This window comes from Lepidochelys kempii, chromosome 11, assembly GCF_965140285.1.
Source record: "Lepidochelys kempii isolate rLepKem1 chromosome 11, rLepKem1.hap1, whole genome shotgun sequence".
NCBI classification, from domain to species: Eukaryota; Metazoa; Chordata; order Testudines; family Cheloniidae; genus Lepidochelys; species Lepidochelys kempii.
Genome location: NC_136390.1, coordinates 39,467,112 through 39,482,882, shown reverse-complemented (window position 1 = coordinate 39,482,882; position 15,771 = coordinate 39,467,112). Strand labels below are relative to the sequence as shown.

At 41.2% G+C, this 15,771-nt stretch overlaps 1 protein-coding gene across 1 annotated transcript in view; it reads right to left on the bottom strand.

Moving 5' to 3' along the window:
* The window catches only part of MYO3B (myosin IIIB), a 265,479-nt gene that overhangs the window by 133,802 nt on the left and 115,906 nt on the right, over nt 1-15,771 (bottom strand). Inside the window, exons 18-21 of the mRNA XM_078854729.1 lie at nt 14,350-14,497; nt 12,405-12,558; nt 8,858-8,946; nt 6,880-7,009 (exon numbers count right to left, since the gene is read on the bottom strand). Coding sequence (XP_078710855.1) covers nt 6,880-7,009; nt 8,858-8,946; nt 12,405-12,558; nt 14,350-14,497 — 521 coding nt within the window. The remainder of the gene's footprint in view (nt 1-6,879; nt 7,010-8,857; nt 8,947-12,404; nt 12,559-14,349; nt 14,498-15,771) is intronic.

The following is a 15,771-nucleotide window of genomic DNA, read 5'->3' as shown; positions in this document are numbered from 1 at the left end:
TCATCATGCTTATGTTATTTTCAAACTTCTGAGATAGCACCACCTAGTGGCCATTGCACAGATGGAAGAGGGCTCTTCGGGCAACAGCATGAACAGCAAAAATTCCAAAGCTAGTTGTGAACAGATGTAAGACAGTCCTGTTGCTTATCTTCAAACAAAGCATTGAAGACACTGGAAGAAAGGCTCATATAAAGCCAACACTGCCTTGGTACATTTTTTAATGTAGCCTCCATTTAAATTTTATTAACATTTTGTGTCAGTAAATAAATAATCTACACAAACTGAAGAAAATGTTGTAAAACCTTGGAATGTTAAATGCAATCCTGGAATCAGAGTTAGTATTTCGTTTTGGCTTGCTTTGCTAATGAAGTATATGTTTGGGGTTAGGGATGCATTCAAACACAAGCAGATGATCTTATGGGACATTTACATAATCTCTATTATTTTGTGTACAAGAGCTTCTTTGCAGAAAGTTAAGAGGAGACTGCCTTTAACTTCCTTCACAAAGCAGGGATGAGATATTAATAGCCACACTTATACCGTCTATTCTTTGCCAAACCTTTCATTTATCCTGCAGGCTGCCAAAGACAAACCTGGCAACAATCTGATTTCAGAACACAGGTCCCTACACCAGAAGTGGGGCCAATTATATTAGATGGCTGAAAAAAATAGACCACAAAGTGTCTGGTTTTTTTTAAGCTCACAAAGACTTGTAGCACCCTATGCAGGGGTACATGTTTAACCATTCCAAGCTACACGGACCCGGTGGAAAGTATTGCTGCTGCTATTTCAGAGAGAGGCAAGAATTTTGTAACGGAAGGCAGAAGTCACCTGATCCATTTAGAGAGTGACAACAGTAAAGAATTTAAGATACAAAAAATCGTGAAAGCAACTTGGTATAAAGTAACAGTGGTCTGCAACTCCTAATCGGCATGCCAGAGTACAGTTCCTCCTGTGTCTCACCCAAAGCACTCAGTTCAATACTGCTGCCGGAGAAAATATTTTTAAAAGCCAGAGAGACCAGTTTGTGTGAAAGGACCAGAGTTCAGGAGAAGCTTGTATGGTATAATTACCTTGCTCACAATCAAGTTCACTGCTAATAACTGACAGTTATTATAATAACTGGGACTGCAAAATTGGGACAAAGAACCTAAACTGTCATTTAAGAATAACAGGAAAAGCACAGAGTCATTGGATCAGAATGACAAAAACATTGACAAAAAGAAAAGGAGTACTTGTGGCACCTTAGAGACTAACCAATTTATTTGAGCATAAGCTTTCGTGAGCTACAGCTCACTTCATCGGATGCATACTGTGGAAACTGCAGAAGACATTATATACACAGAGACCATGAAACAATACCTCCTCCCACCCCACTCTCCTGCTGGTAATAGCTTATCTAATGTGATCACTCTTCTTACAATGTGTATGATAATCAAGTTGGGCCATTTCCAGCACAAATCCAGGTTTTCTCACCCTCCGCCCTCCCCTACACAAACTCACTCTCCTGCTGGTAATAGCCCATCCAAAGTGACCACTCTCTTTACAATGTGTATGACAATCAAGGTGGGCCATTTCCAGCATAAATCCAAGTTTAACCAGAACGTCGCGGGGAGGGGGTGTAGGAAAAAACAAGGGGAAATAGGCTATTTTGGAAATATTCCTTGAGTCAGAGACGTCGAAAATAGGATTCTAGGTCACCACAGAACTGTATCATGTACAGATACAGACAGACATCATCTTCCTTTCCAAATGCAAACAGATGGACATCGTACCAAAAGGACTGAAGGTAAAAAATCCATTACAATCTACATACCACATAGACTATGCTGACAGCTTGTGCCACATGCTCTCAAAGAAACTGCGGAATCAGCTGATCAACATCCTCTACAGCAAAGAGGGAAAGATTAAGAATGAGCTCTCAGAACTGGATACTCTCATAAAAAAACAACCTTCCACACAAACTTCCTCGTGGCTGGAATTTACTAAAACTAGACAAGCCATTTACAACGCAAATTTTGCAAAATACCTCTGAACAACATACTAATCCACAGAGGCCTCCCTACCAACATTACGAAAAGAAGGATTCTAGGTGGACTCCTCCTGAAGGTCGAAACAGCAGACTGGACTTCTACATAGAATGCTTCCGCTGACGTGCACGGGCTGAAATGGTGGAAAAGCAGCAACACTTGCCCCATAACCTCAGCCGTGCAGAACACAATGCCATCCACAGCCTCAGAAACAACTCTGACATCATAATCAAAAAGGCTGACAAAGGAGGTGCTGTTGTCATCATCAATAGGTCGGAATATGAAAAAGAGGCTGCTCGGCAGGTCTCCAACACCACTTTCTACAAGCCATTACCCTATGATCCCACTGAGAGTTACCAAAAGCAACTACAGCATTTGCTCAAGAAACTTCCTGAAAAAGCACAAGATCAAATCCGCACAGACACATCCCTGGAACCCCGACCTGGGATATTCTATCTACTACCTAAGATCCATAAACCTGGAAATCCTGGGCGCCCCATCATCTCAGGCATTGACACCCTGACAGCAGGATTGTCTGGCTATGTAGACTCCCTCCTCAGGCTCTACGCTACCAGCACTCCCAGCTACCTTCGACACACCACTGACTTCCTGAGGAAACTACAATCCATCGGTGATCTTCCTGATAATACCATCCTGGCCACTATGGATGTAGAAGCCCTCTACACCAACATTCCACACAAAGATGGACTACAAGCCGTCAAGAACACTATCCCCGATAATGTCCCGGCTAACCTGGTAGCTGAACTTTGTGACTTTGTCCTTACCCATAACTACTTCACATTTGGGGACAATGTATACCTTCAGATCAGCGACATTGCTGTGGGTACCCGCATGGCCCCACAGTATGCCAACATTTTTATGGCTGATTTAGAACAACGCTTCCTCAGCTCTCGTCCCCTAATGCCCCTACTCTACTTGCGCTATATTGATGACATCTTCATCATCTGGACCCATGGAAGAGAAGCCCTTGAGGAATTCCACCATGATTTCAACAATTTCCATCCCACCATCAACCTCAGCCTGGTCCAGTTCACACAAGAGATCCACTTCCTGGACACTCCAGTGCTAATAAACAATGGTCACATAAACACCACCCTATACTGGAAACCTACTGACCGCTATTCCTACCTACATGCCTCCAGCTTTCACCCTGACCACACCACACAATCCATTGTCTACAGCCAAGCTCTGTGATACAACCGCATTTGCTCCAACCCCTCAGACAGAGACAAACACCTACAAGATCTCTATCAAGCATTCTTACAACTACAATGCCCACCTGCGGAAGTGAAGAAACAGATTGATAGAGCCAGAAGAGTTCCCAGAAGTCACCTACTACAGGATAGGCCTAACAAAGAAAATAACAGAACGCCACTAGCTGTCACCTTCAGCCCCCAACTAAAACCCCTCCAACGCATTATTAAGGATCTACAACCTATCCTGAAGGATGACCCAACACTCTCACAAATCTTGGGAGACAGGCCAGTCCTTGCCTACAGGCAGCCCCCCAACCTGAAGCAAATACTCACCAACAACCACATACCACACAACAGAACCACTAACCCAGGAACCTATCCTTGCAACAAAGCCCGTTGCCAACTGTGACCACATATCTATTCAGGGGACACCATCACAGGGCCTAATAACATCAGCCACACTATCAGAGGCTCGTTCACCTGCACATCCACCAATGTGATATATGCCATCATGTCCCAGCAATGCCCCTCTGCCATGTACATTGGTCAAACTGGACAGTCTCTACGTAAAAGAATAAATGGACACAAATCAGATGTCAAGAATTATAGCATTCATAAACCAGTCGGAGAACACTTCAATCTCTCTGGTCATGCAATTACAGACATGAAGGTCGCTATCTTAAAACAAAAAAAACTTCAAATCCAGACTCCAGCGAGAAACTGCTGAATTGGAATTCATTTGCAAATTGGATACTATTAATTTAGGCTTAAATAGAGACTGGGAGTGGCTAAGTCATTATGCAAGGTAGCCTATTTCCCCTTGTTTTTTCCTCTCCCCCCCACCCAGACGTTCTGGTTAAATTTGGATTTATGCTGGAAATGGCCCACCTTAATTATCATACACATTGTAAGGAGAGTGGTCAGTTTGGATGAGCTATTACCAGCAGGAGAGTGAGTTTGTGTGTGTATGGGGGTGGGGGGTGAGAAAACCTGGATTTGTGCTGGAAATGGCCCACCTTGATTATCATGCACATTGTAGGGAGAGTGGTCACTTTGGATAAGCTATTACCAGCAGGAGAGTGAGTTTGTGTGTGTGTGTTTTCGGGGGGGGGGGTGCGGGGGTGAGAAAACCTGGATTTGTGCTGGAAATGGCCCACCTTGATTTTCATACGCATTGTAAGGAGGATGGTCACTTTGGATAAGCTATTACCAGCAGGAGAGTGAGTTTGTGTGTGTGGTTTTTGGAAAAAAAGGGGGGGGTGAGAAAACGTGGATTTGTGCTGGAAATGGCCCACCTTGATTATCATACACATTGTAAAGAGAGTGGTCACTTTGGATGGGCTATTACCAGCAGGAGAGTGAGTTTCGGGGGGGGGGGGGGAGGGCAGAGGGTGAGAAAACCTGGATTTGTGCTGGAAATGGCCCAACTTGATTATCATACACATTGTAAGAAGAGTGATCACTTTAGATAAGCTATTACCAGCAGGACAGTGGGGTGGGAGGAGGTATTGTTTCATGGTCTCTGTGTATATAATGTCTTCTGCAGTTTCCACAGTATGCATCCGATGTAGTGAGCTGTAGCTCACGAAAGTTTATGCTCAAACAAATTGGTTAGTCTCTAAGGTGCCACAAGTACTCCTTTTCTTTTTGGGAATACAGACTAACACGGCTGTTACTCTAAAAACATTGACAAGGTAGCACAGTCTCAGACATCTGACTAGGTGCAAGGCTTCTTTTGCTTTGCCTCACCCTACCAGGATGAATGGAATAGGCTCTCTCATTAAGTCAACCAGGACCCAAAAATCAAAGCATGTAAAGGTAAAGGGGTTTTCACCCCCAACTGGGCACAGAGCTGACCCCAGTCTCATAAGATAGTCCTCACCCACATTTCACCAATTGCTAAGCTCACAGCAGCAAAAGGAGAAGCAGATCCTCCTTAACTACAACATCCCTTCACAAGCAGCCACTGAATAGTAAAAAGTAGTTCTTCCCTCTCCCTTCCAGCAAGGCTAAGATCATTGTCTCTATCTTGTTCAGCCCTAGTCCGCAAGGGACGAGAATCCCAAAGTCACATCCAAATGCAAAACCACAAGAAATAGGCTGACTCATAGTACTTATCAAAAACTCAGCTTAGGTTGTGCTGTGAGGGGCAGCCCTTGACCTTATCAACTTGTTGCTAACATTTCGCCCTAGGATCTCCTAAAAGGAGGAGAGAACTGACATTTTGAAAGAGCACAATAATCCTTGACCTAGTGAAGTTACAGCAAAGTGCCTGTGAAGATCAATCAGGTTACACAGTAAGGTCTCATAATACAAAAGATGAACGATTTTCTTACAGGAAAGTTCAGGTTCTGAGCTCCGCCTCCCACCTCCTAAAAGGAAAGAGAGAAGGTACCTTCTAAGGAATGGTTCATAGAAGCCCAAACCAAAGCCACACTCACAAAAATAGTCCTCAAGCTATACAGCCAACATAATAGGCATCTAGCCTATTCAGAATATAGTCAAATAGACTCAAAAATTGCTATCAACTACACTTGTGCAAACCCACTGAAGTTAATGCAGTTTCATGGCTTACAGAGTGGAATTCAGCCAAAAGCATTTAGAGTAATTCGAAATGACTTGTGCTGTACTCTATGTATTAGTTTTGACATTTTGTATCAGCAAGATACTGATTATTGCATGAACTGGATGGGTATACATCATCGTATTCTAGCCTGTAATTCTCTAACCACAAGTGAATTACCAAAGGTCTCCTTACTCCTGGAAAGAAATGTCATATCAGACCAAAAACCTTCAGGTGTCTACATCCTTTTCTAACGTGTTCTAAACGAGACTTTTCCTTTTATGTAGCAACTCCTGACAGTCTCTTAGCTTTGTATGTGTGTTGTAGTGTTGGTGTTTATGTAACGTCACATGCACACTCTACTGTAACGTTTGCAGACTCTTTTGGGCTGTGTGTGTGTTGCATTGTTGGTGTTTGTGTGGCAGAAGTGTCACATGCACATTCTGTTGGTATGTGGCAGCTATCTTTGAAGTCATTGAACTTCACCTTATTGTTATAAATTAGCAATAGACATAGGCACATATGTGTAAGTCAATGTCACCAAGTTTCAAATCATCTGAAATAATTAATTCTATCAGTTTAGTATATTTTTTATTCCATAACTAGTAAGATATTTTTAAAGTATTGTGAAGGTGTGTTTAAACAGAAAGGATGTTACTTGCAAAAACTATCTTTGCCTAAATTGGATATACATGGTTTACACAATGTAAAGCAAATTATGCAAGAAGCTAGAGACAGAGAAGTGTTGTCTAGTGGTCTGAGCACAAAACTAATACCAGGAAATTCCTGAGGCCTCATCCCTACTCTGACAATGAAGTCTGGTCTTGGCTATCATTTAAGCTCCCTGCATCTCTGAAGTGGGGATACCTCACAGCATTGCTGTGAGGATTAATTAATTAATGCCCATAAATTGCCTTGAAAATAGCAAGCATTAAGTATTTTACAACTCCAGATTACTTTCTGTAACCCTGATGGAAAACAATTCCAGGGTTCTGCGCAGCAGTAGTAGAAGGCTGCGGGGCATCTAGTCAAGAAATCTTAATATTAACAAAGCTATGCAGAGAAATACCTGTTTTGGTTAATGGACTAGAGAACAGCTGCTGAAGAAGTTTGTTCTCTGAAGTTCTCAGCACCACCACTGTATCAGCAGGAAGAGTGTCTCTGTTCTTCTCAAGGAAACCATAGGCATCATATAATACCTAGGTGTTGGAGACAGAATGAACAAACAGCTGAAATAGACTACCAGAACCCTGCCATTTACTTTAAACAGGCAAGTTGACCAAATAAGCTAGTTCAAACCTGACAAGCTGGTGAATTACTGCAGTGTCCTCGAAGTGTGAGCTGGCTTTAGGCAGCATCTGCATTCATAACGTGTCACTGGTATATCAAATTGGTTTAAGTGGCTTAGGCTGAGTCACACTGTATTACACTGTATCACATCAAACTACGACGTGCCCAATGCAACATAACACACTGCAGCACCACACTAGTCGCATAACTTGACAGGTTACATGTGAAAGAGGCAATGGTTTTCAGACAGAGCAGCCACTCTGCATTTACTGCATGTAGTCAATGTATGATTTGTAATTAAATCTTCTGGAGAAACAGGAGAAAATTTCATATCTAGCACACTGGCAAAATGGATACAAAATGTACTACCACTGTTACCAAATGGATATTTATTCATCTGGGATCCTCTCTTTAATTTGCACTGGCTTAGGGCACAGTATTTTTAACATTTTAATTCTGAAGGCTTTGAAAGGCAAAATTGCTCTGAATTGTTTTTCTCATTGTTATTAGTAATCAATGATCAAATCTTTGTATCAAAATTGGAATAGAGTTATTCTGCTTTAGATTTTATTTTTTAAAACTACAGTAATTTCCAGCATCCAGCTTTACTATAAATGGCCTCACTGCTGGAAAAACACAGGCACAGCACATGGGGCAGGTCTACACTACCGCAGGGACCAATGCTTTGAGATCGATCCACCGGCGGTCGATTTAGTGGGTCTATTAAAGACCCGCCAAATTGACTGCAGATCGCTCTCCAGTAGTTGGAGTTGTGTAGCGTACTTTGACTTACCACGGTAGTGTAGACATATGGTCTTGATGTTACACTAGAGCTGAATTTGGCCCTACTGTGGAGAATGACAGAAAGTCAGCACTGCCTCTAGGACTTTACATTTAGGTGGCAATGAATTTACTGGAGCTTTGTGGAACTTTACAGTTTTCCTTAACAATCCCAAAAGTTGGGCGAGGTTTACTGGAAGATTTGTAGAGGTTCTTGACCCTTGCATTGAGCCTAAGCTAGGTCTGCATGGAAACCATGCAAACCTAGGCTGCTTTGGTTGAGTTTTGTGTACATTTGGGAATTTAGACCTTAAATTCCAAACAAAACTCAGTGGACATGAAACCAACTAAAACCAAGACGGCTGAGTTCTGCAGAGTACTAGAATATACCTACAGTATGTAGGTGGGAATTCTTCCAGTCACTCCTCTGCCCTCTACAGGAGTTTAAAAAGAAAGCACTATTGCAGAGACAGTTTTAAACTGTTTTATTCATTGAACCTCCTTTCCTTTCCTGCTCTCTCTCTTCCACACAAACAATTACTACTGAGTATATGTGTTAATGGCTAGAGATATAATAACTGTGCAGGTTGTTCTGGGTCAAGGAGGGCCACCACTTCTAAGAAATGTCTCAGCTGGGGTGACCAGATGTCCCAAATTTATAGAGACAGTCCCAATATTAGGGCCTTTGTCTTATATAAGTGCCTGTTATCCCCATCCCTATTTTTCACAATTGCTAACTGGTAACCCTAGTCTCAGCTGGGGTGGCATTTCATGCGTCAGGATGCCACCTCCAGAATTGGGTAAGGAGCATTTATAACATGGGCAATTTTGCATTGTAAATCATATCACAAATTCTAGGTTTCTTTAAAAACAATTAATCCATTAAAAAGAGAGAAATCTGCAAGCAATTTAAATGCCTCTGGATGGAATGGATAGTGACTATACCACTTATTACATTCAGACCATATGACCTTTACCTTCCCAGCATAGTGCTGAATGCCAAAACACAGCTCCACTCGTTTGGGCCTCCAAAAGTATTTGCATCTTAAATTATCTTCAAACTTATCTAGTCATTAAAAAAAGGTAAAGGTTAAAGGTGAACCACAGCAATTTAAACCACAACTCCCATAATTAGGGACAGCTTACAACCCAAAAAAATCAGAATTAGTACAAAATACTCTTATAAGTTATCACATTGCCCACCAATGATGTCAGCCTTTGTCAGCTTTTGCTACAAGCACCTGTGTTCTTTCTTCCAAGTTGCCACTTATAAATGAACAGCTTCCCCAAACTAGTCCTTCAAATCCCTCACGATTCACTTCTAATGGGATGCCTATCAGAAACTAACAAATGACAATGGCTTGGTAGGTAGAAGGCTAGAAGAAACTTCTAATATATATCCTATTTATTTATTCATTCGTTTATATTTTATCTTTTTAATAAATAACCAACTCAAAGCCCTCTAGCTATGTACATATCTGCCCTATGTGAATGCCCTTGTTCCTTCCCATAGTTGGTTATATCCACAAGAAAGAAAGGGCACAACACTCCAGCCAACAACTAGGTCCCCTCCAAGATTACACCTGTCACTTCTGTGGGAAAATCTGCAGGGCACAAACTGGGCTCCTCAGCCACCTAAAAACCCGCCAATGAACCCCCTTGGTGGACAACATCCTCGCATCAAGGGATAGCCAAAGAAGATGTCCACCTGCACTTTGATTTAAATACATGCTAAAGCCTTTAGGCATCTTTTATCCTGCATTTGAACTTCTTCAGAAAAACAGGCTTATGTCCAAAGAGGCCTTCTGGGATATGTCTACACAGCAATTAAACACCTGTAGCTGGCCTGGGTCAGCTGCTCGGGCTTGGGCTACAGGGATGTAAAACTGCAGTGCAAAACATTGGGGCTTGGGCTGGAGCCTAGGCTCTGGGACCCATCCCACTCATGGGCTCCCAGACCTTGGGCTCCAGCCTGAGCCTGAACGTCTACAGTGCAATTTTACAGCTGCGCAGCCCAAGCCCTGGTTATTGAGAAATACAGACACTCTATGAGGTACATGCCCACAATACACTGAGCTAAGGGAAAGAGAGACAGCTTATAGAGCTGAGTGAGAACAAGGCCTTTTCTGCCCTTTGAGATAATCCTGTGATATTTTGTACTGAAACCAGTGCCTGTATAGTGAAACTTCCCATTGCATTTGTTTATCTTAGTCAGCAGTTATGGGCTTGATACAGGAATCACATGGAGAAATTCTCTGGCCTAAGTTATGCCGGAGATCAGACTAGATGATCAGAATGGTCCTGTCTGGCTTAAAATCTGTGAATCTTAAATTTCATGATTTTTTCCTATTTATATTTCACTGCCACTAAAATATTCTTTAGTTTAAGACACAGAATTAGGCTTTGAGCTTTGTTTGGAGTGAGTTGCTGGCTAGCACACCTGCATACGGTCAAAGATCTCAACTTGCTACACACATCTTGAGATCTTCCAGGACGCCCTGATCTCAAGGCAGCAGTGTCATAAATATAAAGGGAAGGGTAAACCCCTTTGAAATCCCTCCTGGCCAGGGGAAAACTCCTCTCACCTGTAAAGGGTTAAGAAGCTAAAGGTAACCTCGCTGGCACCTGACCAAAATGACCAATGAGGAGACAAGATACTTTCAAAAGCTGGGAGGAGGGAGAGAAACAAAGGGTCTGTGTCTGTCTGTATGCTGGTTTTTGCCAGGGACAGAACAGGAATGGAATCTTAGAACTTTTAGTAAGTAATCTAGCTAGGTATGTGTTAGATTATGATTTCTTTAAATGGCTGAGAAAAGAATTGTGCTGAATAGAATAACTATTTCTGTCTGTGTATCTTTTTTGTAACTTAAGGTTTTGCCTAGAGGGGTTCTCTATGTTTTTGAAGCTAATTACCCTGTAAGATATCTACCATCCTGATTTTACAGGGGGGATTTCTTTATTTTTATTTACTTCTATTTTTTTATTAAAAGTCTTCTTGTAAAAAACTGAATGCTTTTTCATTGTTCTCAGATCCAAGGGTTCGGGTCTGTGGTCACCTATGCAAATTGGTGAGGCTTTTATTCCAACATTTCCCAGGAAAGGGGGGGTGCAAGTGTTGGGAGGATTGTTCATTGTTCTTAAGATCCAAGGGTCTGGGTCTGTAGTCACCTAGGCAAATTGGTGAGGCTTTTTACCAAACCTTGTCCAGGAAGTGGGGTGCAAGGTTTTGGGAAGTATTTTGGGGGGAAGGACGCGTCCAAACAGCTCTTCCCCAGTAACCAGTATTAGTTTGGTGGTGGTAGCGGCCAGTCCAAGGACAACGGGTGTAATATTTTGTACCTTGGGGAAGTTTTGACCTAAGCTGGTAAAGATAAGCTTAGGAGGTTTTTCATGCAGGTCCCCACATCTGTACCCTAGAGTTCAGAGTGGGGGAGGAACCTTGACAAGCAGTAATAGAATTGAACAGCTCTGAGTCAGGAAGTCTGCCTATGGGGAACTGTAAACTCAGTATTCAATATTGGCCTATTTATAGGACCCACAAGCAGGCTTCCGGCTCCAGCACATGAATGGGGACTGGAATGAAACTCTCTCATTCATTGCACCTTTGACCTAAAATCAAGTATGAACCCAGTTCTCTGGAAGTGAAAAACGTGTGTATGCACTATGCTATCTAACCTGCAGCTATTATTTTAAGGCAAAATTCGGCTCTCTAAATTGCTGTGAATATCTCTACTGTGCGTTCTGCACTCATTCCATTGACAGCAATCGGAGCTCTGTGTTGCTGATCAGAGAGGAGAATTCCACCCTAAGTAAATAAAAATAGGATCATATTTTAATATTGGCTGCACGCATTTTAAAGTTGGCAACAAGATTTATTAAAATGTTCATGAAATAATCATCAAGTTAAGGAACTATCTAAGCAGATGGTACAGCAAAGTCACACACACACTTTCTCCTTATGATGAGGTAATCAGTAATAAAACAGTGGTGTGTAATGGGGTAATAATGTTAAAAGCCAGGAAGATCTGAATTCTACCCTTGTCACTACTACTAACTCAATGTATGGTCTCGGGCATGTCTCTCTTCCTTTCTGTGCTTCAGTTTCCCATCTTTTTAAATGAGAATAAGAATCCTTAAAGTACCTAACACACAGCAGCATTGTAACGATTATTTAATATTTGCAAATCCTGTAGATGATAATAAGCCCTATTTAGATAGGTCTTAATATTTAAACCATAAAATAACATTAACCATATAAAAACAATTAGGAACTAGCAAAATAGTTGAAGAAGTGAGCACCTGAGCAAAAAGAGAGAAAATAAATACTTAAGTAAATAAAAATCCATTTATTCATGTCTGAATATTGGTGAAATCATAGCAGAATTTTCAGAAGCCTTCACAATCCATTGCTAATGCCACAGACTCAGTGGTTATGTAGACTAGCAAAAATACTATAAGATGGCATGACTCTCACTCAAATGTGTATCAATCATTCTTCAGGGTTTTTTTAATTATTATTCTTACCAACTAATGTCAGGTCTGTCGCCTGGGGAAATCGACTTTCTTCGTCAAGTAGAGAAAGTACTCCCATTGGTTTCTGGAGGAACATATCTAGAAGTGGACGATTGTCCTCATACTCCACTGTAGTAGCATCAATGCCCTCATTCTGATATTCCATCTACAAAGTCATAAACACAGTTAATACTGAATTGACCATGGGAAAATTACCATCAGGACATTTCTGGCACAAAACTTCTTTCTTGTTTATAGCACTGCATAACGTTTAATTTCCTACAAAGCGCACAACAATTGTGTGGCAGCTAGGTCACAATATCATGTGGGAAATGGGTCTGAGTGAGGTCTAGTCTCTAAACTTCCATTTTCTTGTTCTGTAAACTCTTAATTTTTCTTTAGCTTAAGTAAGATTTGTATTAACAGAAAGTGACAGCGCTTTTTCTTAGAGATGACCATATGATCAAGCCATAGAATTGTCAGTGGCCTAATTCTATGCCAGTAAAAAGCCCAGAATATTTTAAGATCTGCTAAGGGAATGGAAATATGAATGGGTGGAAGTAGGAGTGAAGTAAGAAATAATATTAACTTAATTAAGTCTTCAATCACTCTAGACCATATTTCTTTCTTTGGTTTGGTGACTTAGGTTGTTATAGAACTGCTAGTAAGAGATGGGACTTTCCAGACTGACCAAACGTCAAACTCACCTACCCTCAACCTGGATTGGAGGTCTATGATCCCTGGATTTGCTTGGAAGATTTCCCAGGATGTGGCATGGGGTGGAGTGAACTAGAATCACAACCTTAAAGATCTAAGTAATCACAGGTGATTCTCCCAGGCCACCACAACACCAAGAAGGGCTGCTGCACTCTCCCAACCCCCTTTCCCATAAAAAAGAAGAGACAGACCAAGATCACTTCAGGCTATGCCAGCTGACTAGCCAAATGCCCAGAGGCAGCCTGCCGGCCAGCATAAAACACCAACTAGAGATGATGTCACCTGATCCCCTGAATTACAATTTTTACTTTGAAAATCTGAAACCCAGCAAGCAGAAGCACCGTTAAAACATTTTTCTTTTTAAAAACCTTTTATTATTTTTCCTATTTTGTGGATTGGTAGAGGCACCTACTTCCCGTATTCATTATTTTTTGTGTTAATACCTTTTAGATGTGAAAGAGAGAGAGAGAGAGAAAATATTAAACACATAGCACATGTGTATCCAATTTCTAAGTAAATCATATCTTAAATCATTTTGTGTTACCCTTTTGTTCTGCACTAACAAGGGAAATTATAGGTTGTTAATCATTCTGTATCACAGTAGAGCTAAATTAATCAGGGAAAAAGTCAACCACTCAGTCAATGGAAATGTTGAAGGAATTTAGCTGCTTCAGAGATCTGAAAAGTAAATTACATCCCCTTAGCTTTCCAGGCTTAAATATGTATAAGACTTGATCATGCACTATGCTAACTTCATGATTTAAATCCTGATTGTGTTTATCCAGTGATTTGGTCAATTGCTGATTTCATTCCATATTATTGTCAATATGTTGATTTATTAACTCAATTATAATTTTGATTTGATAACTGTTCTCTTTAATGCTTAGTTTAGTAAAAGTCTAATAGCTATTTTTAGGAAAAAGTTTCTTTAGGTTTGTCTTTTTATTAATTTGTAATACAATCCATAAAAATTACATAAAGCTAGTTTTTCTTTCAAAAATGCAACAAGGGTCACAACACACTTCCCAATGGCAAAAAGTCTTTTAGTAAAGTTTTTAAGAGCTACGTAGCTCTGTCCCTAAATTAGTACCTGTATCCCTCACAGTAGGGTATATTGTTCAGCCACAGTCTTGTATTAGAAATAAATTATTATAAAGAGAGAGATTCAGGAGTACTATATTGGACAGACAGATAGACAGAACTCCTGAATCTAGCTTACAATCACAGCAGCCCAATTTACCTGTTCAAGTGCAAAGATGTGCTGATTGAAATAAAACTGGATTTGTTCATTCGCAATGTTTATGCACAGCTGTTCAAAGGAATTTCTTGTGAAGTTCTCAAATCCAAAGATATCCAGTATCCCAACATGCATCCGGCTTTCAGCATTGCTATGTAGAAAAGACACACAAAATCCAACATGGGGCAAAACCCAGGATAAATCAAAAGAAACAGGATATTCAAGATCAGAGTGAAGTTTTGGAATAGCCTTCCGAGGGAAGTAGTGGGGGCAAAAGATCTATCTTGCTTTAAGATTAAACTCGATAAGTTTATGGAGGAGATGGTATGATGGGATAACATGGTTTTGGTAATTAAATATTCATGGTAAATAGGCCCAATGGCCTGTGATGGGTTTTTAGATGGGGTAAGATCCAAGTTACCCGGGAAAGAATTTTCTGTAGTATCTGGCTGATGAATCTTGCCCATATGCTCAGGGTTTAGCTGATCGCCATATTTGGGGTCGGGAAGGAATTTTCCTCCAGGGCAGATTGGAAGGCCCTGGAGGTTTTTCGCCTTCCTCTGTAGCATGGGGCATGGGTCACTTGCTGGAGGATTCTCTGCTCCTTGAGGTCTTCAAACTACAATTTGAGGACTTCAATAGCACAGATATAGGTGTGAGGTCTTTTTTAGGAGTGGTGGGTGAAATTCTGTAGCCTGCATTGTGCAGGAGGTCAGACTAGATGATCATAATGGTCCCTTCTGGCCTAAATATCTATGAGTCTATGAGATACTATCATTAATTCAATCCACCACAAAAGGAAGAGAGACAGCCTGTATAAATCAAACACAGTTTGTGCATTTGTTTATAGTCATTACTACACTCCTTTTTAGGGTGACCAGATAGCAAGTATGAAAAATCAGAACAGGGCGTGGAGGGTAATAGGCAACTATATTAGACAAAGACCTGAATATCAGGAAAGTCGCTATAAAATCAGGACATCTGGTCACCCAACTCCTTTTCAACTCTGAGATTCTTGCATTACACAAGTTCTGCTAAGGTTTTGGGAGGAGGAAGAGAGAAATCATTGGGAAGTACTGATTCCAAGCAGCACCTCTTCAGAGGTATTAAGGGAATGGTTTCAGCAAGCAGATCTCAACAGAAAACTATTTGACAGCCTCCTCAGGTAGAAGAGGGCTGTGTAGACTCTTCGGTGGGCAACCTAGATAGCCATGCTAAAGTAGATTGAGAAAGAAAGAGGAGCTCTCATGCACTGGCTATGGAAGAGGAGGAGTTTTCCCTCTGCTGTTGACAGAAGAGGGGGAGCTGCGCTCCCGCCATTTCCCATTACTTTGACTCTGCCTAAGACAGACAGACAGGCAGTCTCAGACTGAAGTCTGCATCCTTTACAGTGTTGACCTCATGTACCGCACAGTTATGAGGAGA